Source organism: Sapajus apella, unplaced genomic scaffold (genome assembly GCF_009761245.1).
Source record: "Sapajus apella isolate SASKATOON/1434 unplaced genomic scaffold, GSC_monkey_1.0 scaffold52, whole genome shotgun sequence".
NCBI lineage: Eukaryota > Metazoa > Chordata > Mammalia > Primates > Cebidae > Sapajus > Sapajus apella.
Window position 1 is genome coordinate 16,515,669 of NW_022436992.1, and position 21,979 is coordinate 16,537,647.

Genomic DNA, 21,979 nt, shown 5'->3' on the forward strand with positions numbered 1-21,979 from the left:
TCTGTCATCTAATGTTATTCTTTTATAGAACTTATGAGCTCTTCTTGAATGGTGGTACTCCTTATGAAAAAGGTGTTGATGTGGACCCTTCAGTATCCAGAAGAGGTATGGTTCCCGTGTGTTGTCTTCCTTTCCTTAAAGATTAAACAAGTAGTCCAGGCACAGTGGCTCATGCCTGTAATCCCAGCACTTTGGGAGGCTGAGGCGGGGTGGATCAGGAGGTCAGGAGTTCAATACCAGCCTGACCAATACGGTGAAAGCCCATCTCCACTGAAAATACAAAAATTAGCTGGGTGTGGTGGTATGTGCCTGTAGTCCCAGCTACTCAGGAGGCTGAGGCAGGAGAATCACTTGAGCCTGTGAGGCAGAGGTTGCAGTGAGCCAAGATTGCCCCACTGTACTCCAGCCTGGGTGACAGGGCAGGACTCCATATCAAAAAAGAAAGAAAAAAAACATTCAACAAATAGAAGATACAACTGAGAGGTAGCTACACTCTAATAAGCATAGCATTTTTCACTTGGATTCACACTTTTGAAAATCTGTCATTTGATAGTAAAATTTTAATCATTTTTAAGTACTTATTTTCTTGGTAACACATATGAGACTCTAATGTGTGTTATCTAATGTAAGAAATCATGAAGAATGAGGACCCTGCATTAGTTCCTTTTCATTGACCACTGAACTGATACTTGTGACTGATACTAAAGCAGGAACCGCAGCGAGAAACAGACCTCTCCGACACTGAGCTAGGAAGGAAGGGATGATTTATTTCAGCCGGCAGCAAGGCAGCATAGCTGCCTAATAGCCAAGGTGGTCTAACAAAGAAAAATCTCTGTCCTTATAAAGGCTCACAACTCTAGAAATTATACTTAAAAGGGTTTTGTGTTACATGTGAAAGGGCCTTGGTTCATGGAATAGGCGTGGGGTATGTGGCTTATATGGGGGTTTGATCTTGTTTAGGTAAAAACAATGCCTTCCGGAAAGATTCCTCCATACCGTGCCTGCGATCTATAGGAGAGATTGTGGTAATCAGTAGCGGTCTTATTTTTACCCTGGCAGGCAGCACCAACCAGTCCCCCTTCTGGCTGACTTCTAGCTTCTCCTTTTGAGATGCAGTGCAGAAGTCTGAAGAGCATTAAGGGTCACCTTCCTCAGTACATAAGTAGTAGAATAGGCTAATACAGAGGGTGCCTATTGCTAGGTCAAAGGATGCAGGCCTTTGAAACAGTAATGTGCATGCCAAATTGCCCTCTAGAAATACTAAGCATCTTTTACTATGTTCATTAACCAGGCACTGGGCTAGAAAATGGGAGAATGAAGAGCAGGACAGATATAGTCATTGCCTTATGGGGCTCAGAGCCTGACAGATTTGGAATTCTATTTCCACTCCTCAGCCACCCCATTTGTTTGGTGATTCTGGACACACACCACCTCTGCTGCCCCACAATGCCAGTCCTGCCTTCTTGGAACAGAAAGGAGTTCAGGGTGTGGGATGCAGTTGGTTCTACCTGGAGTCAGACATGCTGTTTTCCTTTGTAATCTGGCAGCAATAATGCTGTAACTCATTAGATTTAGCAAACAACCCTGTGCCCTTAGGGAGGTCTGTCAGCTCGTTTAGGGTATGTGGGTGACTCTTGCCTTTCATGTAATTCAGTACTACTGGTTGGTATATTTTCATGAAATATTTGTTTTATTATACTCATTGTCTCAATTATTTAAAGTTTTGTGACTTAGTTTTGATTTTTCTTAAAAGCACACGGCAGTGTTTTCTACCAGATGATGGCAATGAGAAGGCAGCCGCAACTTCTAGTAAAACTGAGATCTTTGAACAGAAGATCAAGAAATGTCCTAAGGTTGGTACCTGCTTTTACTGTCCAGTGAACTTGGGATCATTCAGCACGTGGAGACCATCTCTGCTTTTGGCTTCTCCTCCTATTTGGTCATCTTTTGTTATAATATTTTTGTTCTCTTTAATTCTTCTGCCAAAGGTAGCTAGGGAAATGGGTAATAAAGCTGAAATTAGCTTACTCTTCTAATTACTAGTTAGCTCTTCTAACAAATCTGTCATTTGAGCTGACTAGTAAATAGAAGACTTGACTGAATGGGGCTTACCAATACGTGATTCTACCCTCAGGGAACTTTTTTTTAATATCAAGCTTATTGAGATATAATTTACATGCAATAAAATGTACTCTTTTTAGTTTATAGTTCTTTGCATTTTGACAAATGTACACCGTCATGTGATTACCACTACAGTCAAGATAAAGAGTATTTCCCTCACTTTAAAAGGTTACCTCATGCCCCTTTGTAGTCAGCTCCCTAGCCCCAGCCTCAGGCAGTCACACCTGTTTTTCCTTCCCAGCAGTTTTGCTTTGTCCAGAATGTCATACAAATGGAATCGTAACAGTAGGGAGCCTTTTGAGTCTGGCTTCTTTCACTTAGCATAGTGCAGTTGGGACTTACCCCTGCCATTGCTTGTGTCAGTAGTTTGTTCCTTTTTGTTCCGAATAGTACAAACAGTCCCTGACTTACTCAAGATTTTTCAATTTTACCATGTTGCAAAAGCAAAACCCATTCGGTAGACAGTATACTTCAGTACAGATTCAATAAATTACATGAGATATTTATACTTTATTACAAAATAGGCTTTGTATTATATGATTTTGCTCATCTGTAGGTTAATGTGTTATGAATATGTTTAAGGTAGGCTGGCCTAAGCTATGATGTTCAATAGGCTAGTTGTAGGCAAGACGTAGTGGCTCACACCTGTAATTGCAGCACTTTGGGAGGCCAAGGTGGTAGAATTGCTTCAGGCCAGGAGTTCAAGACCAGCCTGGACAACATGGCAAGACCCCATTTCTACCCCCCCCCCAAAAAAATTAGCTGGATGTGGTGACACACACCTGTAGCCCCAGCTACTTAGGAGGCTTAGGTAGGAGGATTGCTTGAGCCCAAGAGGTTGAGGCTGCAGTGAGCCATGATGACATCATTGAACTCTAGCCTGGGCAACAGAGAGAGACCCTGACTCAAAAAAAAAAAAAGGCTAGGTATATTAAATGCATTTTCAACTTATGGTATGTTCCATTTATGATGGGTTTCTGGGGACATAACCCACCATAAGTTGAGGAGCATCTGAATTCCATTTGATAGATATACTACAATGTGTTTATTCATTTACAAATTGATGGGCATTTGGGTTGTTTCTCTGTTTGGGAAATTAAAAATAAAGCTACTTTGAACATTTGCGTACAAATTTTCTACATGTGGATATATGTCTTCATCTCTCATGGGTATAAATGCCTAGGAGTGAGATTGTCGGGTCATATGGAGTTTAACTTTATAAGAAACTACCAAATTGTTTCCAAAATGACTGTACCACTTTGCACTCTCATTAGTGATGTATGAGAGTTCCAATTACTCCATATTCTTGATAGCACTTGATATGATCAGTTTTTCTGTTTTGTCCCTTCTAGTAAATGAGAGTAGTGGTTTGTCATGGTGTTTTAAATTTACATTTTTCTCAGGGAGCTTGTACACCAATAAAATCTCAAATCTATCAGTTTTTCCCTCAGTACCCTCTTAGACAAGCCATTTGACATCTCTGTCAGGGTCGTAATGTCTACATATTTAAAATGGACATCATAATAATAATATCAACCCCATAAAGCTGTAATGAGGTTTAATGGAAAGAAAGCATATAAAACACTTAGCCAGTATTTATATTGTGTGCCACATAGTAACTAACACAATAGTGTTAGCTATAATTATTTACTATTACAATCTTCTTATATATAGATAAATGTAAATATAAAGGCAAGTAGATGGTGCCATGTCATAAAATTTGTTCAAATGAAGATGTGTAGATGAAAATGAAGATTTGAAGTTGCCTTTGAAGGATTGGGTAGATATGTAGGAAAGGAGCTCCACAGAGGGCACAAGAAGACAATAGGTGGGAGGAAGAGCATGGCATGGGACAGAGACTGTTGCAGCTGAACTCTCCCACCATGACCTGCTTATTGCTCACAGATTATTAAGAAGTAAGGAAGTAAAGGAAGACTTAGCATATCCCTCTGAATGTTTTTTCTCATTCCAGGTCATAGTCTTAGCTTAAATATCCCTTGTTCTTATCTCTACTACTGAAATTTATTTTATAATTATAGTGTTAACAGTTCAATCTTTCAATAACCATTAATAATGTGTTCATGGGTATTATTTACTCTCTTAGCTTTTTCCCTTTGGATGTTCATAGAGCCTGTAAATTCTCTTTTTTGGCCAGTCTTTCCTTGGAAAATTGTTATTTTTTCAAGATAAGAAAGAAAGCAGCACAGTAGTAGTCTTTGTGAAAGAAAAGCCAAATCCTGTTTGGCCTCATTCTTCCTGTGCCTTTGGCCTCCCCACTACTCCTGTTGATAAGCCTCCAAGAGTCCCGAAGCACTCCCATGCGTGTCTTTCAAGTACACCCCTTCATAGTGTTTCTTTGGCCCCCAAATACTGGTTTTCAGATATTTTGTATGAACTCAAGATCAAATTAGACCATGTGGTACAGAGGTTAGCAAGGCAGCCTCTTTTTCTTAAGCAGTGAATGCTAATCTATATGCTGAGCTCTTAAAGGTCCTGTGTCCTTGTCCTGCACACCTCAGGACCGAGGCATTTGTTTCATTACAGCACACAATAGGCACCCAAAAATTGTTTGTGAAATAATTTCAAAGCAAAACTCTCCCTGCTAGTGTAAAAGTATACTCAGGGCCTCTGCACAGCCTCCACCTGTCCCTGGCTTCCCTCTGCCTTGTTTTGGTGTGTGCTTTTCCAGAGACTTGAGTGCTGGCTTGAAATTGCTTCTCCACTTTGCATGACCCCAAACCATAAACTCCTGGGAATCTCAAATGTGAGTTGGGACACACCACTCTTGCAACTCCAGACACAGGCTGGCTTGAACAGAAACCAGGTCAGGAACAGTGAGACCAGAGGCCCTGGGCCTTGCAGCAGGGCTGGGGGCCATAGTGGGAGGGCTGTGCTGTGAGTTCAAGGTAAGAGGCTAGGCACCAGCCTGGGCCCTTTTGGACATCACTCTCTGAGCCTCTGCACCCTGGAGATGCAGACTGACACAGGACTGATCCATTTCAGCATCCTCTCCTCCCCTGACCTGCTACCTTCAGTGGGTGGGAGAACAAAACAGGTAATGACACCAACAGTCCTTCTCCTCCTTCCCTTCAAAGGCATACCCTGCTTCTATCCTCATCCTTGCTTCTTTACAAACTTCACCTTTGTTTATGCAAAACAAAAAAAGCTTACAAACTTCATCTTTGTTTATGCAAACTTCACCTTTGTTTGTGCCAAAAGACATAAGACAATGTAGACAGGGCCAAGGCCAGAAAACCTAGTTAGAGTTTGTGTTCGTGCGCATTTTTACCCAGTGCCCTTGCTGCTTGGCTCTATATTGCCCTCTGATTCAGCCTGCAGTGCTACACATGTGTATCTTTTGGATATCAGGAATCCTGTGAAAATATGAATTATTTGGTGTAGACCAATGGCACCGGAGTCCTGCTCATAGGAATTGGCAGTCTTGTTTTGTGGAGTTGGTTATGATCATGGTGACCTTGTCAACATAAGAAAAAGAGAGCAAATAGATGCTTCAGTTTCACCAAGATGTGTCTTTTAGAGCTGTTTTCCTAAGAGGTTTAACTTGATGTGATTTGATCTAAAGCATGTGTATAATCCCCTGAGGAGGGAAAGTCCTGAATTTGACTTCAGATTCCCAGTGCATGAGTTCTGAATATGAAGAAACCCTGGTCTGTAGAAGTAGGTTGCGTATGTTTCTCTGTGTGTGTGTGTCTGTGTGTGTAAATTTGCTATAAATTCATTATCCTTTGCTTTTCTGATGCATTCCATCTTTTTTTTCTCTTTTACTTTTATTATATTCTTGCTAAAATAAATAAGGTAATAACATTAGTTGCTTGATGCCCATTGATTGTGTTCATTGCACTCTGCCACCAGAGTTTGTTGGTCTACATGTGAATTCATTTTTACTGAAGTATATTTTTACTTAATTCAGCTAACCTTCAGCAGCCCAGAACTTTCTATTCATCTTGAGTTTGGGAAAATCAGATGCTTTCTCTAAAAAAAAATAATGAAGGGCAAGCAGCATTGCTTCATGTTGTGGGAAGGTGCCAGAAGGAAAGGAGTGCCCACACTGGGTGGAACAATGCCTGCCAGGCAGAGCAGGCAGGTCTACGAGAAAAGGAGAGGGCTGAACAGAAGAAAGGAAGTCCCTACCCCTTTCCTTGGCAAAATCAATGGCTGTTCTTCATCATGAGCCCTAAATTTGGCATGCAGCCGAAACACTGCACAGTGGGACCATGGACCAATGGGCAGAGCATGAACATGTTGTTTGTGAGCTAAGGTTCTGTCCCCTGCTCATGAATATATCCATGGTCCCGGAACAACCTGATCCCTGATCCCAGGAGTCACAGCCTGATCCCTGAGAAAGTTGGCACTGAGGCAGCTGAAATGGTCCCCTGCGTCTGGTCTTTAAATGTAGGTCAAATGTGTACAAGATCAGAACTTAGCCAGGTTGGAAAAAGATAATTTGAAAAAGACAGTTTCTGACTTTGTGTATCAAATGCTGTATATCAACATAACTGTGCTGAGAGAACCTGTATTGTATTTTTGGATGTTTCTAGAAATTCAGGGTTTAAAGAGTGGTCAAAGATGCTTATTTAATGCCATGAAACTAATTACCCATGGAATCCATTGCTTTTGCCTCATCACAGTGGTCACATTCATTCTGTTCTCTTCCAACAGGCTGGAAGCCTGAATATTACCTCTGTGATAATTTTCCCCTTTTAAAAATCTCATCTTAGAAATTAAGATAAAGTATTAATTTACAAACAATAAGTTCTCTTTTTAAATCTTTGGTGGTTTTTCTCAGCCAAAAGACATCTTCCTTTTTGATAGAAGACAACATATCATTTGTAAGGTTTTTTGAGATATTCTATATGGTCCTTCTTCATGCTTTATGACAGAGTTTATATATTTCTTAAAATAGTATTTAGAAAATATTTGTTTAGAATGATCTAAGATATTTTCTTGAGTACTTTGAAGGGTTAAATCTTGTGTTTAATATATTCCCAGTATTTACTATGTGTCATGTGTGAGAGTCTTAAAGAGCTCACTTTTCATGTTTCCAGATTATTATTTTGAAATCTAAATATTCAAATTTTTTCTATTTTTAAATTTATGACTTTTTTGATGCTATCGTAAATTGTTTTCTTAGTTTCCTTTTCAAATTGTTTATTGTTAGTGTATAGAAATGCAATGATTTTTGCGTGTTGATTTTGTATTCTGAAACTTTCGTAAAGTCATTTATTCTGAAAGTCTTTTTCATGGAATATTTCATGGAATCTTTTTCTACATATATTCTACATATTTCTACATCATTTTGTCTGCAAACAGAGATATTTCTCCTTTCTTAGAAAAATATTTTCATTATTATGTTGAGTAAAAGCAGCAGGAACAGGATCCTTGTCTTGTTCCTTATCTTAGAGGAAAAACTTTCAGTGTTTCACCACTGAGTATGTGATGTTAGCTGTGGGCTTTTCATGTATAGCCTTTATTATGTTGTAGTAGTTCCTTTCTATTCCTAGTTTGTTGAGTGTTTTTATCATGAAAGGATGTTGAATTTTGTGGTTTTTCAGCATCAATTGAGAAAATAATGTGTTTTCTGTTAATGTAGCACATTATGTTGGTTGATTTTTGGATGTTGAGCCATCCTTGTGTTCCACAAATAAATTTGACTTGGTCATGGTATATAAGCTTTTTAATGTGCTGTTGAATTCACTTTGCTAACATTTTGTTGAGGATTTTGCATCAATATTCAGGGATATTGGGCTTTAGCTTTTTTTTTTTTTTTTTTCCTCTTATAGTATTGTTGGCTTTGGTACCAGGGTAATTCTGACCTTATAATGAGTTTGATAGTATTTCCTTCTCTTCAATTTTTTGGAATCATTTGAGGAAAATTGGTGTTAATTCTTCTTTAAATGTTTGTTAGAATTCACCAGTAAGCCATTGATGCTGGGCTTTTCTTTATCAGGAGATTTTTTTTTTTGATTACTGATTCAATCTCCTTACTTGTTATTGAGATTTTCTATTTCTTTATGATTCAGCCTTAATAGGTTTTGTGTTTCTAGAAATTTGGCTATTTCATTTATGCTATCTAACTTGTTGGCATAGAACTATTTATAGTACTCTCTTACACATTTTTTATTTCTATAAAATCAGTAGTAATATCCGCTCTTTCATTTCTGATTTTAGTTGAGTCTTTCTTCCTTAGTCATTCTCACTGATGGTTTGTCAATTTTGTTCATCTTTTTGAAGAACAGACTCTTGCTTTCATTGATTTTTCTCTGTTGTTTTCTATTTTTTATTTTTTCCCTCTCTAATCTTTATTATTTTTTTCCTTCTGCTAGTTTTGTTCTTCTTTTCTAGTTCCTTAGGGTATAAAGTTGGGTTGTTGACTTGAGCTCTTCCTTCTTTTTTAATGAAGTATTTATAGCTATAAATTTCCCTCCTAGGACTGTTTTCATTGTATCTTACAAGTTTTGACGTGTTTTGGTTTCATTTTCATTTCTCAAGATATTTTCTAGTTTCTCCTGAGATTTCTTCTTTGAGCCATTGGTTGAATGTGTTAATTTCCACATATTTGTATGTTTTTCCAGTTTTTCTTCTGATTTTGATTTCTTATTTCATTTCATTATGATTGAAAAAAGATACTTTATATGATTTCAATCTTTTTAAATTTATTAAGACTTATTTTGTGACTCAACATATAGTCTTTCCTGAAGAATATCTCATGTGCACTTTCAAAAATGTATATTCTGCTGTTGCTGGGTAGAGTGTTTTGTATATGTCTGCTAGATCCAATTAGTCTACAGTGTTATTGATCTTTTGTTTGGTTGTTCTATACCTTATCAAAAGTAGGATATTGAAATTTTCTCTATTATTATAGATCTATGTATTTCTCCCTTCAATTCTTTCAGTCTTTGATTCGTATATTTAGGAGCTCTGATGTTTGTTGCATATATGTTTATAACTGTTACATATTCTGAATGGACTATTTTATGATTATACAGTATCTTTCTCTGTCTCTTGTAACTTTTTTTGTCTTGAAGTCTATTTTGTTTGATATCAGTATGGCTAAACCTATTCTCTTTTGGTTGCTATTTACATGGAATATATTTTTTTGTATTCTTGTCTTTTCTACCCATGAGTGTCCTAAGTCTAAAGTGAGTCCTTATAGATAGCGTATAACTAAATGTTATTTTTTTAATGCATTCTGCCAATGTATATCTTTTGATTGAGGACCCTAATTTGTTTAGATTTAAAGTGATTACTAATAGAAAAGGACTTAATTTTGCCATTTTATTACTTATTTTCTGCTTTTCTTATGCCTTTTTTTTTTTGGTTCTTAGTTTCCTCCCTCACTGATTTTCTTTGTGTTTGATTTTTCATAGTGACAAATTTTGATTCCCTTTTCGTTTCCATTTGAAAATATTCTATAGATATTTCCTTTGTGGTTACCATGGTATTACATATAACATCCTGAAGTTTTAACGATATATTTTAAACTAATACCAACTTAACTTGGTATTACATATAACATCCTAAAGTTATAGCAATCTAGTTTAAACCAATACCAACTTAACGTCAATATTGAATTATTTTTTGTTTTCTAGTCCTTACTATATACCAGACACTACATTAAGCACTCCATACTTACTTCATTTTTGTTGTTGTTGTTGTTTTGTTTTGTTTCATTTTTTTGAGACCGAGTCTTGCTCTGTCACCCAGGCTGGAGTGCAGTGGCATGATCTCAGCTCACTGCAACGTCCATCTCCCAGGCTCAAGGGATTCTTCTGCCTTAGCCTCTGAGTAGCTGGGATTACAGGTGCCCACCACCACACTTGGCTAATTTTTGTATTTTCAGTAGAAATGTGGTTTTATCATGTTGGCCCAGCTGGTCTCGAACTCCTGACCTCAAGTGATTCACCCATCTCAGCCTCCCAAAGTTTTGGGATTACAGGTGTGAGTCACCATGGCTGCCCCACGCTTCATTTTAAACTTCTGAAATGCAAGTATTACTATTTGTATCCAATAATTAAGGAAACCAAAGCACAAGGAGATTAATTAATTTAAAGTCACATAGCTAGGAAGTGACAAAGTCAGGACTTATTCCAGGTCTGTCACACCCTCCCATGTTCCACCCAGTATTATGAACAGCCTGAGTTTGTATTTCCTCTGCAGTCACCAAATCAGGCGTGGCAGCCACATGCCTTTGTTAAAGCTTGTAGCTGACTAGTCCTTTTTTATCCAAAACATAATTGATGGTTTCTCTTTTTTATCTGACATTTAACATAGGTGTATATGCTGAAATGGAAGCACAAAAATGGTCACACAGAGTTGAGACTTGAAAGCATAAACAAATACAAAAAATTATCTGAAATTTAATGTGACTTACTTTTCGTGTAATTATTTCTTCAAATTGTTAAACATGTGTTCCAGTAATGAAGCAGAATTTGGGACCATTTATTAAAGTAATATAAATCAAAAAACATTGTAGGTTGGATTGTCTAATGAATGCATTTTTTTCTTCTTTAATAGTCTACTTCCAGAAACATTAATTGGAAGTATGTGTTCCATTCACTTGTTGATATTTTATCGACAAATTCTTGGAGATGTGCTCCTGAAAGACAGGATGAGCTTACAAAGTACTGGTAAGTGGGCTTCGCCATTTCCTTTTGTGCAGTAATGCTTCCTGCTCTGAGTAAAGGTAACCTATATCAACTTGTATCTTCTGTTTCTGATTGTGACTTTTAGAATAAAATATTTAGAACAGCATTGTTGTTTATACATTACTTATGGGACATCTTCGGATGCAGAACTTTGTGAATTAAATACATATTCAGTTCTTTCAAACATAGTATTTTCACCTTTCAAATTCTGGAGTTTTGAGATCCCAAGACTCAGATATAGTCATATTTTCCCTTAATGTCTCTGAGTAATCTGTTTTTTCCCATGTGTTTGGTGTGCACATAATCATTTTGAAAAGAAACCAAAATCAACCATCATAGCTGGTTCTTAGTACATGAAGTGTAAATATTAAATAGATTAGTTAAAATAAGTGAATCCAGATACAGAGTATTACGGTGTCCTGTGTACTGTCTGCCTTCTTGAAACTTCTTTGTAGGTTTGAAATTTTTACCAAATAAAATATTAATAAATAATCTTAAAAATCAATGAGTTGTCATATATGATTGAACTACAAAGAGAAATGCATGTGTTATAATAATTGCCTCCAAAAAGAAAAACAGTTTAATTTTATTGGCTCTTCTTTCATTGAATAAATCAGTAAGCAGATGTGTACTGAGTCCCTGCTATGTGGCAGATACTATGCTAGACCTAGTGATGAATGAGACAGGCATAGGCATCCCAGGCCTCAAACACATAATTACATAAATAATCCTTTCCACCCTTTTGAAATAAGTGCTGTGAAGGAAAATACACAACAAGAGCATGTGCTGGGAAGACTTGACTAATGTGTAGGGCAAGGAAAGTCTTCTTTGAGTGAGTAATGTTTAACAAAAGATGTGAGAGATGAATTAGACCTATGAGGGAAGTGTATGGGGAAGGATTCTTTCTGGATAGAGTGACCAGCATGTCTGAGGATCCAAGGAAAGAAGACATGCATGTGTTGAAGGGCTTGAAATTGAGGCAGGCCAGTGTGGTTGGAGCAGAGTGAGTGAGGCTTAGCATTTGTGGACAGATAATGTTCATAGGCAGGAGTCCTCTCTCAGGGACATATCACCTGGATAGATAGGTAGAAGTGGAACTCAAAGGCAGAGAGGCACAGAAAGTTCTCAAGGAATCATTGTAACTCTTAAGGAGGAGAACAGGTAAGCCTTTTAATCACCATTGCCTTTGAATTCATTTTGATGACTCTCCAAAGACTTCATAAGTAATATGACTTCTCAAAGAGGATAAGGCTTGTTAGTTCTCCCAATAGGTAAGAAGTTTTCTCAGAATTGGTGACTTTGTTTGAATTTAATTATCAGAATGAAATATCCTAATAATATCTAAAGAATGAATTTTTCTCTACTGAGGACACCAGATTATAGAATACCTTGCCCTTGCCATTTCAAAAGTGTCTGCTATGGTTTAAATGTGTCCCATTTAAAATTCATGTTACCAATGTTATGGTTTTGCAAGATGGGGCCTTTGAGTGGTGATTAGGCCATGCAGTCAGTTTTCTTATGAACAGGTTTAGAGACTCTTGTACGAGGGCTTGGTTAGGAAATTTGTCTCCCTTACCCTTTTGCCTTCAGCCACATGAGGACACAGTGTTCCTCCGCTCTGGAGGATGTTATAAGAAGGCCCTCACTAGACACTGAATGCCAGTACCTTGATCTTAGAGTTCCCAGCCTCCAGAACTTTGAGAAGTAATTTTCTTTTGTTTATAAGTTACCCAGCCTCAGGTATTCCACGACAGCAGCACAGATAGATTAAGACACGTCTTTCCTGGTGTGCTGCTTTGCACATGTTTTTCATGTGCCATTATCTATTGTGAAATGTCAATATCTCCTCCACCGTGTTTAGTTATATGGCCAGAATCTTCAATTCCTAATTCTTCCCATTTCACCTACCACTCTCTGCTGGCTCCAGACACAAGTTTGGGTCCTTCCCTGAGCACTGGTGGACTGGAATCAGACCTGAGCAGCAGTCCCTCTGCCTCATTTCCTCTGGTGCTTCCTGGTTTCCGCTCAGTCTCCCAAGAGGAGGGCTACCTCTAAGAAGAAGATTCCTTTTACCATGCCACGGCCATAAGGAAGAAAGAGAAGTTGAAGAAAAACAGAAAAACAAAATTTTGCCTCCTTGCCCTCACTCTAAAAGCTCCATTAATTTGGTACAAGAGCTCGCCAGGATGTAGGTATAGGGGCAGATGAAGGTTGAGGGGACAGCTTTGAGCTCTCCTGGAAGTCAAAGCGTGTAGACTATTTTATCAACAAATCATTTGGCACAATAATTTTCATCTGAATATTTTTGGGTCGATTGCAATAAAATCCATCCAGTGAAGTTTGCATAAAATTCTTTCTGTTGTTTTGCATTTCAGATTTAATCAGTCATCCCATGCTGGCCACCTTCCCCATGCTCTTGGAGCAGCCTGATGTGATGGATGCCCTCAGGGTGGGTAGCATGCATTGCAAAGGAAGCCTGCTGGCTTCTGGAAGCAGCAGTTATACACTCTGTGTTAATAAGTTCTGTCACCTAGTCTAGGCTTTTTTTTTTTTTTACTAGGATGATGTCTTCCAATCGCTGTCCATTGTCTAGGTAAATCAGTCTCATCTTTCCCATTTTAACATGAATGCCCAAGGTCTGCCTTCCCTGACCCAGTGAGCAGATGGAGTGCCTGCTGTGTACGCTATTACAATCTTTGCCTGTTTTTTTCCTTTACTTAAAATGGCCACTGATTGTGTCCTAAGAGCAAAAATCCAAAATGGCCTGTAAGATAAATCAATTGAGTTTCCAGAGGAGAGTCCAGGGCATGCATACCATCTTTAATTTAATTCCATGTATGCTATTTGCTGTCTGAAATAACAGCTGGTTATTAGGTTAAATCACATGAAATCTCCCAAGTTTTAGCTGTTTTTGGCCTAAGGGGCAGTTTCATATGGTTTAGCCTAATACATCAAGGTTAATAAGTATTAGAACAGCTCTCTGCATGCAAGGCAGATACACAGGTAACATGACAAGTACCATGGGGGAGGTATAACCCAGGACCTTGAAGATTTAAAGAAGACAGCAAAGGAGGAACCAAATTGTGTTTCATTAGAGAGGTCGGGAGTGAGAGAGCTCAATAAAGGTCAGGGCCAAGAGGATCTTGACCTGCTGAGATGGGGGTGAAGACATTGCAGGTGGAAGGGTTAGCATGAGCAGACATTTGAGGCAGGAAGGAATAGAGCTGACAGTCTAGCTTGGCATGTCAGATGCAAGTAAGGGAGTGGTAGGTAGATGAGCAAAGTAAGTCTGAGTTTCGGTGTGGGGCTGAGGGCTGTGGTAGGTCATGGGTAACCCAGGAAGGTTTCTTCTTTAGGCAAACTCTGCCAAGTGCAGAGAGGCAGAACATGTGCAAGAGGAAGGTGAGCATATCAGGGGATGCTGTTGATAAAAAAATAGGCCATATGGGCCTAACGGTAGAAACAGAAGGAGGACTCAGTCATCTACAAATATTCTTATTAGACTTAGAAACGAATTCATATGCTGGCTTGGCTGGGGTGGGAGGTGTCAACAGTAACAATGACATTTTCAACAGACATGTTTAAGAAAATGTTCATGGTGCATACGACCTCCTATAATTTTAGATAGGTTCATCTGGCGCTATAGCTAGATAATGCAGATTTTCTCTTTCTTCTATAAAATCACAAGTGTAATAATCATTTATTATATAGACCATACATACACTGATTTATTCAACCAAGATTTCACAAGAGCTCACTATGTATTAATATAAGTCTTCATGCTGGCCACAGGAATATTTCCCTAGGTGCGTAACAGTCAGGAATCTGGACCTTGTTCTTAGGAAGAACCTTAGGAACCCTAATTTAGTCTAAAATCTACATTTCCCTGATGAGCAGACAACTCAGAGACATGTAGTGACCTGGCCGGCCATGGAGCTCAGCAGTGAGCAGTGAGCTCCAGCCAGGGCTCTCCCTGCAGGTCAGCTTTGGGTGCACCCAGAATGTGCCATGGGCTGCTCAAGAAAAAGCATGTGGGCAAAGTTGTGCACATAGGATATTTAGCGAAAAGACTCCATTTGAGGCATACTAAATATATTTAAATATATATATATACATTTATGTATCTGCCTGTGAGAAGATCTGGAAGAATCTATTCCAGAGAGGTATCAGTGAATACCACTGGATCTTGGATTATTTTGTCTACATTTTCTTAATTTTTTTCCACATTAAATTATTTGTATAATGACAATTTTTAAAAAGAAAATGGTGGTTTCTGCACCATGAGCCTTCTCTCTGTGTCATAATACACTATTACTTAGGAGAAGCTCAGCTGTGCTGTGGTGTTCGGCACAGGTTTCTTTCTCACCTGTGGTATGTATCCAGCATGGATCAGTGGAAGATGCTGCTCCACAGTCACCCAAAAGTACAGACTGGTGGAGCCTCCACTGTCTCACAGCACCATCTGGAACAAATAGCTGCGTCTGTTGCCAGTTTCCCTGCAGAAGAGGGAGAATAGAGCATTGTTCTTAGACTTTCACTACCTTTGCTCCAAAGGGGACTGGGCCACTTCTGCTCACATTGCATCGGCCCAAACCGGTCACATGGTCCATGAACTTCAAAGGGGGTGTAGTCTTTTTTTTTTGTTCTAGAAGAAAGGAGGTGGATCTTGGTGAACTAGTAGTGAACTTTAACACATTTGCTATTCCCAGATGAGTTACTCTAAGTGAAACATCCTACTGTTTGCTGGTGACTCAGTGAAAAATAAGGTGGGACATTGACATGTAACCAACAAGCAATATGCAGATTTTGCCAGACACTAGGTTTAAATTTGCTAAGTGATATTCACGTTAAGCCATATTGCTAGGTTGGTACAAAAGTAATTGCGGTTTTTGCCATAAAAGCAATAGCAAAAAATCACAGTTACTTTTGCACCAACTTAATAAAATTTAAAATGTACAGCATGTGAGCCTCCTAGTGTTTACTTACCTAGCACAGTTCATGACATTTTAATAATAAGAAGAATGGCACCCAGCCTGTTTAGTAAAACACTTTGGTTCTCTTAAGGGTCCACTTCAAACTTTCAAGGACCCATAGGCACAGCAGTTAATAGGGTGGAGGACTATAGTCCCCTCATGTGGTAATAGGTATGAACATTCCAGGATGTTCATACCTATTTGTAGCATAGTCTCTCATGAGTAGCATAGTCTGTTATCTTCTGGTAAGAAACATTCTGTCAGTGCACCATTGTATGGAGAATCTCCTTCTTGGTGCTGTATGTTATATTCAACCCAGGGTCTCCCTGCTGAGAAAGGTCTGATGCTTTCAGGGTACCCGTAATATCAGGTGCCAACAGGAGGATATCTGCTGACATGCACAGACCCTGGAACAGGCAGCTATGAGACTGGTCATATTCCACCCACGCATTCAGTTTGCCAGGAACTGGCACTGTGAAAGTTTTAAATTCATGCGTCTATGGGACTGATTGAATTCTGGGGTTTCTATTTATTTAAGGAAACTTCTGTGAAGCCTTGTGAATAGAATAGAAATGTTTATTTACAAATTTGTACTTCAGTCTATCTCATTCTGACCATTGTCATCATTCATGAAAAAATTGTAGAAAAGCTTGGTATTTTGCAATGTTTTCCATTTTCATTACTGTCTTACTTGGAAAGCTTAATACCATTTTATTTTTCAGGCACTGTGTTTATAGTTTGCATGGATGTGTTAGTGTTTCACTGATTCTGTTCTTAAGTTAGTTTTGATTTATAATTATCATGGGCTTCTAAGGCATCTTTCATAGATACATCTGCCTAGTCATTCTACCTAGTCATTTGCGATAGATGCCTAATTACAGATTCATTTCTTGCTTGTATAGAATCTGTACAGCATTTTTAACCCTATCCATAAGTTTATTTACACAGTAAAGTTGCAGAAGTGTTGCAAGGACTTGTTACTACTTGGACTAATACAACATTTCTGTTTGCTCTTTAGAGTTCATGGGCTGAAAAAGAAAGTATGTTAAAAAGATCAGAGAAGGTAATATGATTTTCCACACTGAACTTCATATTTGCAGTACCTGGTGTTTGCTTGCCCATTCTAATGTTTCTTTTTTAGCAAAAGTAGCCGTAGCCATAATCCCTCTTAACCAAGGAGACTGTGTCATTATGGCTGCAAAAACACATTCCAAGAGCGTTATGCATGATTGTTAACTAATGTGAGAAGGAGCACTTGTTCAAGACAGTCGTTTCAGATTACTGAGTTTTATTTAAAGAAAGGGGAATTTTTTAAGCCAAAGTCTCTCAGTTGTATATCAAGTTTCTTTTATTTTTAAAAAAAACTTCTCTAGCTCTCAAAGCCCGTATCAGGTAAATAGAAGAAAAAACAAAAAATTGGCCTGAGCTGTACCATATATTGAAAACAATGCGTTGCTTCTGCTTATATTGCTATAGAATCATTGTAACTACCAATCCGAACTTGCTTTAATCAGTGAGTAGTGGTTTGGTTGCTCTCATCCAGGATTTGGCAAATGTTTCTGGGAAGGGCCAGATGGAAAACCGTTTTGGCTTTTCAGGTCTTACGGTCTGTCACAGTACTCAGCTCTGGTGTTGTAACACAAAAGCAGCCACAGACAATATGTAAATATAACCAAATGTGACTGTTTTCCTATAAAACTTAATTTATGAAAAGAGGTGGCAGGCCACATTTGGCCCACAGTCCATACTTTACCAATGTTGATCTAAAATATGCATTATCTACAGGGAAAGTGAAAGAACGAATGAGCTGAAAACCCTAAAAATTGGGAAACAATTTATAGATTGTATCCTTATTTGAGCATCCATTTGATCAGTACCATCTATATGCATGTGACCTTTGCCAAAACTGTCAGGTTTAGTGCTATTCTAATACAGCAGTGGGCAAGGTGCTGGCCTCAGGCCTGTAGACATTGCCCTTGTGTGGACATGTGTGGTGGGATGGGTGATGGCTCTGTGTAGACTCTGCTGCCTAGGGACAGTTCTGCCCTCAGCTTGTTGTGCTCTCTGAGATTCCCACCATGGCCTGTGGGCATCGGGGCTTGACATGGGTACAATTGATACTGCACCATTCTTATCTGGGAAGGGTCTGACATCCTCATCATCAAAGGACCCCTCAATCTCCATGCCAGGCTTTGCTGGAAATAAGCCAACAACTTCCCTGGATTCCATGCAGAACACCTGCTACACTTCTTTTAGATAACATGACAATTACCTCTGATATGCTGTCAGTAAGTAGGTATAGCTGATGTGGCATTGTTTTAGTTATATTTACCTAGAACCACACTGGGGTCACCAGAATTAGACTGCAACACCTTGACAGAACGTGTGAGACATCCTCCATGGAGCTTAGGAGACACCCTGGTCTCATGGAGCCATGTAGAGGCTCTCTCAGGGAGAAGCACTCCACTGTGTGACTCTTACTTACTCCCACTTCTGAAGTGCTGTGTTCTGCCTGAGCAGCTGGCTCAGAGTCAGTACCCGCCAGGCACTAATGACACCTTCCATCCCACCTTTTAAGTGGCTTTTAGTTAATGGAGTTCATAGAATCTAACACTTTAAAAATAACGATATTATTTATGGGGGTGGTGTTTTCCCAGAGAGACAAAGAGTTCCTGAAGTCCACGTTTCTCCTGGTTTACCATGACTGTGTGCTCCCACTTCTCCACTCCACACGCCTGCCCCCATTCAAGTGGGCAGAAGAAGAGACTGAGGCTGCACGATGGAAAATTATCACTGACTTCCTTAAGCAAAACCAAGAAAACCAGGGCGCCCTCCAAGCTCTGCTGTCACCAGATGGAGTTCATGAACCTTTTGACCTTTCAGAGCAGACCTATGACTTCTTGGGTGAAATGAGAAAGAACGCAGTGTGACAGTGACAGCCTCTAGCCCTCAGCTTCCAACAGAATTGGATGTATCTTTCACGATTACCTGAATAAAATGACAGAACCAAAAATTGCTGTCACTTTACAACTTAGGCTTTACTCTTTTCTTTGTACATACCCTATTTTTAAAGAAATGTTTATGCAATAATTTAAATATTTTTGAAAACTATTAGGAGTACTGTCATTCTAAATTTAAACCGAATTTTTTTTTCAAAAAACTGGCTACTTAATGGTATAGGCTTCTGTAAAAGCAAGATTTTGTCAAAAGCTAAATTTATGATTATTAAAGAAAGTGAAAAAGCATCCCACAGAATGGGAGAAGATATTTGCAAATCACATAACTGATAAGGGTCTAGCATCCAAAATATTTAAATTTATGAGTGTTAATGAAAGTTTTCTTGTTGAATGAAGAGGAAGTTAAAGTGATTCATTTAAGAAAGTTGTAATCACTTAATTCAGTCAGATATTTGAATGTGATTTACCTCTAATTAGGTACAAAAACAGAATTACTTTTGCCTTTTTATATCAAGAAAATAAGTGCTCTGTCAAAAGAATGAAAACAAACTTTCAGGCACTGGAGAGTGGAATTGATCCATCCTTTCAAAGAAGAAGGATGAGGTACTCAGGTTCTGTTGCATTTCAGATAAACTTGTGACTGCTGGTAAAATGTCCCAGGTCTTTCCTTTTAGTGATAAATAGTAGCAGCCTGTGTTAATTGAGCACATACTGTGTGTCTGAGCATTTCTCATTAGCCTACTATAGGAGATAGGTACTGTATTTTTTTTTTATTACTGCTGAAGAAACAGGCCAGGTAGGTAAAGTAATTTGCCTAAGGTCACAGGTAATAAGGGGCACAGCTAATATTCCAAGTAAAGATACCGTGTATAATTTTCTACAACCTAAGATGCTCTGCCTCATCAGCGCAAACCTTTAAGAATTCCTTGTGAAAATAAAGTATGAGAAAGAGTTTAACCTAAATAATTAGGATCCCATTAGAGGTACTTGTTTTTTGATGGCATACTGCCTTAAAAGAGGCATTTATTTTTAGAGACCTGTCATGCTATGAAACTTCTGGGCTATGTGTTAGCTGACATATCCTAAACCCTTAACCTAAACTTAACTTGAGCCCCAGTCTTGGAAATTAACATAGTGTGAAAGAGTTTCCTGGCCAGGTGCAGTGGCTCATGCCTATAATCCCAGCACTTTGGGAGGCCGAGGCAGGTGGATCACCTGAGGTCAGGAGTTTGAGACCACCCTGGCCAACATGGTAAAACCCCATCTCTACTAAAAATACAAAATTGCCTGGGCATGGTGGTACGTGCCTGTAATCCTAGCTACTTGGGAGGCTGAAGCAGGAGAATTGCTTGAACCCAGGAGGTGGAGGTTGCAGTGAGCTGAGATCGCGCCATTGCACTCCAGCCTAGGCAACAAGGGCGAAACTCTGCCTCAAACAAAAAAGGAAGAAAGGGTTCCCAGTCACAAATGTGACAAGTGAGAACTGGGCCTTAGAAAAAAGATTTCATTCTCCAGGAACTGGTTTTAGGAGCTCTCTCCCTGTGTGTGCCCCTCTGCCCTCAACCACACAACACAAGGCTAAGTGTGGCAGACACCTTCCTTTTGCCCATCAGCTGCCTGGGCATGCTTACAAGGTGGTGCTCCCACTTCTCTAGCGCGGTGGCCCTCCCCAGCTCCTGCTCTCAGGGAGAGGGATTTGCCTTTCATATGGAGGTGGTAAGTGTGCACAGATACTTTTTTCCTACTGTTACTGAGTTGCCTCATCTTACTCTTAGTCCCCTACAGTCCTGTTTTTGAAATAACATAAGCCCATATCACTCTGTAGAATCTATAATTCCTAAGCTTCACCTTTTTATTTTTTATTTTTATTTATTTTTTGAGGCAAGGTCTCACTCTGTCACCTAGGCTGTAGTGCAATGGTGCAATCACAGCTCACTGCAGCCTTGACTTCCCTGGGTTCAGGTGATCTCCCACCTCAGCCTCCTGAGTAGCTGAGAACACACACAGATGCCATCATGCCTGGCTAATTTTTTTTTTTTTTTTTTTTTTTTGTAGAAACTGTCTCACTGTGTTGCCCAGGCTGGTCTCGAACTCCTAGATTCAAGCAATTTTCCTGCCTCAGCTTCTCAAAGTACTGGGAATATAGAGCCACAATGCCTGGCTATCTCTTCTTTTTTATTTTTAAACATTTGGCTTATTTTTAGCATTAAACCATGGGTGGGGCCTTTTGAATGAAAGAAAATGCTAGTAAATTTCTTTGAGTGCATATACAATACGAAAGAAAAGAAAGATTTTTTCAGAATGTGTTTTCCAAGACTGTCTTCCATGTTCATTTGAGAATGTGTCATGAGCTGACAAATGTGGACAACCTCATAGTGTCTAACACATTAGGAAAGTATAGGGACACCAGAGAAAAAGTTTCAGTGAAGCTTTGGCCAGAAAGTGAGGTACATCTGGAAGGGAGAGACCCAGGGGTGTGGGCATTTCCGCCATAAGAGACTCCCATCTTCTCTTCAGTCAGTGGAATCTTTTTTTTTTTTTCTTTTCAAACAACAAAATCTCTGTGACTTTAAAGGCCACTTACTGGCTTCCAAAACAGGAAGAGGTTGTCAAGGAGCCAAAAACATCTTGGAAATGAGTCCTCCTAGGTCTGTGTCAAGGAGTGTGAGTTTAGCAACTCACTGAATTAATCATAAGAGTCGTGGTGGGTGGGCAGGCAGCAGTAGGGTGACCAGCAGGCCTTCACTGAGTGACCACACATGTGGTGCCTATCCGCGAGACCAGGGGGACTCACCACATCTGAACTATGGAAAGGCGGGCAGGGTGGGGAGTCTGAACTGCGAACTCCCGTGACCCACTCCTCCCCACCCCCTCAACGTCTTTTAATTGGTTGAGTGTCATATCCGTCAGGCCTGCAGAGGTGAAAAATGTTGCAACTCGCTTGCCTGGGTGCTCGGGATGAATGTCTAGGGGCAGAGGCAGATATTAAGGAGCAGGTATAGTCTCTGTCTTCAGTGGTTTTATGATCTAATGTACAAGGCCAGAGCAACTCACATAAAACCAGCTGAAATACATAATACCGTGTACAAATGGAGCAAGTTTGACTTGCCAACCCAGTAGCAGTTGGGAAAGTATCAGTTTAGCATAGGAGGCCAGCAGTGTCCTCTCTCAGCGGAGGGCTTTGTCAGTTTGCAGCATTATAGGACATCCTTTGCTGTGAACTGCCTCAGCTTCCTCTTGTGTGAAGCGTTCTAAGTTGGGA

At 39.3% G+C, this 21,979-nt stretch overlaps 1 protein-coding gene across 10 annotated transcripts in view; it reads left to right on the top strand.

Annotated features, from left to right (window-relative positions):
• NPHP1 (nephrocystin 1) overlaps positions 1–21,979 on the top strand; it is a 77,002-nt gene that overhangs the window by 53,199 nt on the left and 1,824 nt on the right. For 5 of the 10 annotated variants that reach the window (XM_032243697.1, XM_032243703.1, XM_032243702.1 and 2 more), the window contains 6 exons: positions 29–105; positions 1,754–1,853; positions 10,657–10,769; positions 13,163–13,236; positions 16,779–16,823; positions 18,418–18,987. In XM_032243697.1, coding sequence (XP_032099588.1) covers positions 29–105; positions 1,754–1,853; positions 10,657–10,769; positions 13,163–13,236; positions 16,779–16,823; positions 18,418–18,690 — 682 coding nt within the window. In that variant the 3' untranslated portion in view covers positions 18,691–18,987. Of the gene's footprint in view, positions 1–28; positions 106–1,753; positions 1,854–10,656; positions 10,770–13,162; positions 13,237–13,347; positions 13,381–16,778; positions 16,824–18,417; positions 18,988–21,979 lie in introns of those variants that run through there. The other 5 variants (XM_032243704.1, XM_032243705.1, XM_032243707.1 and 2 more) reach the window with 4 other exon arrangements.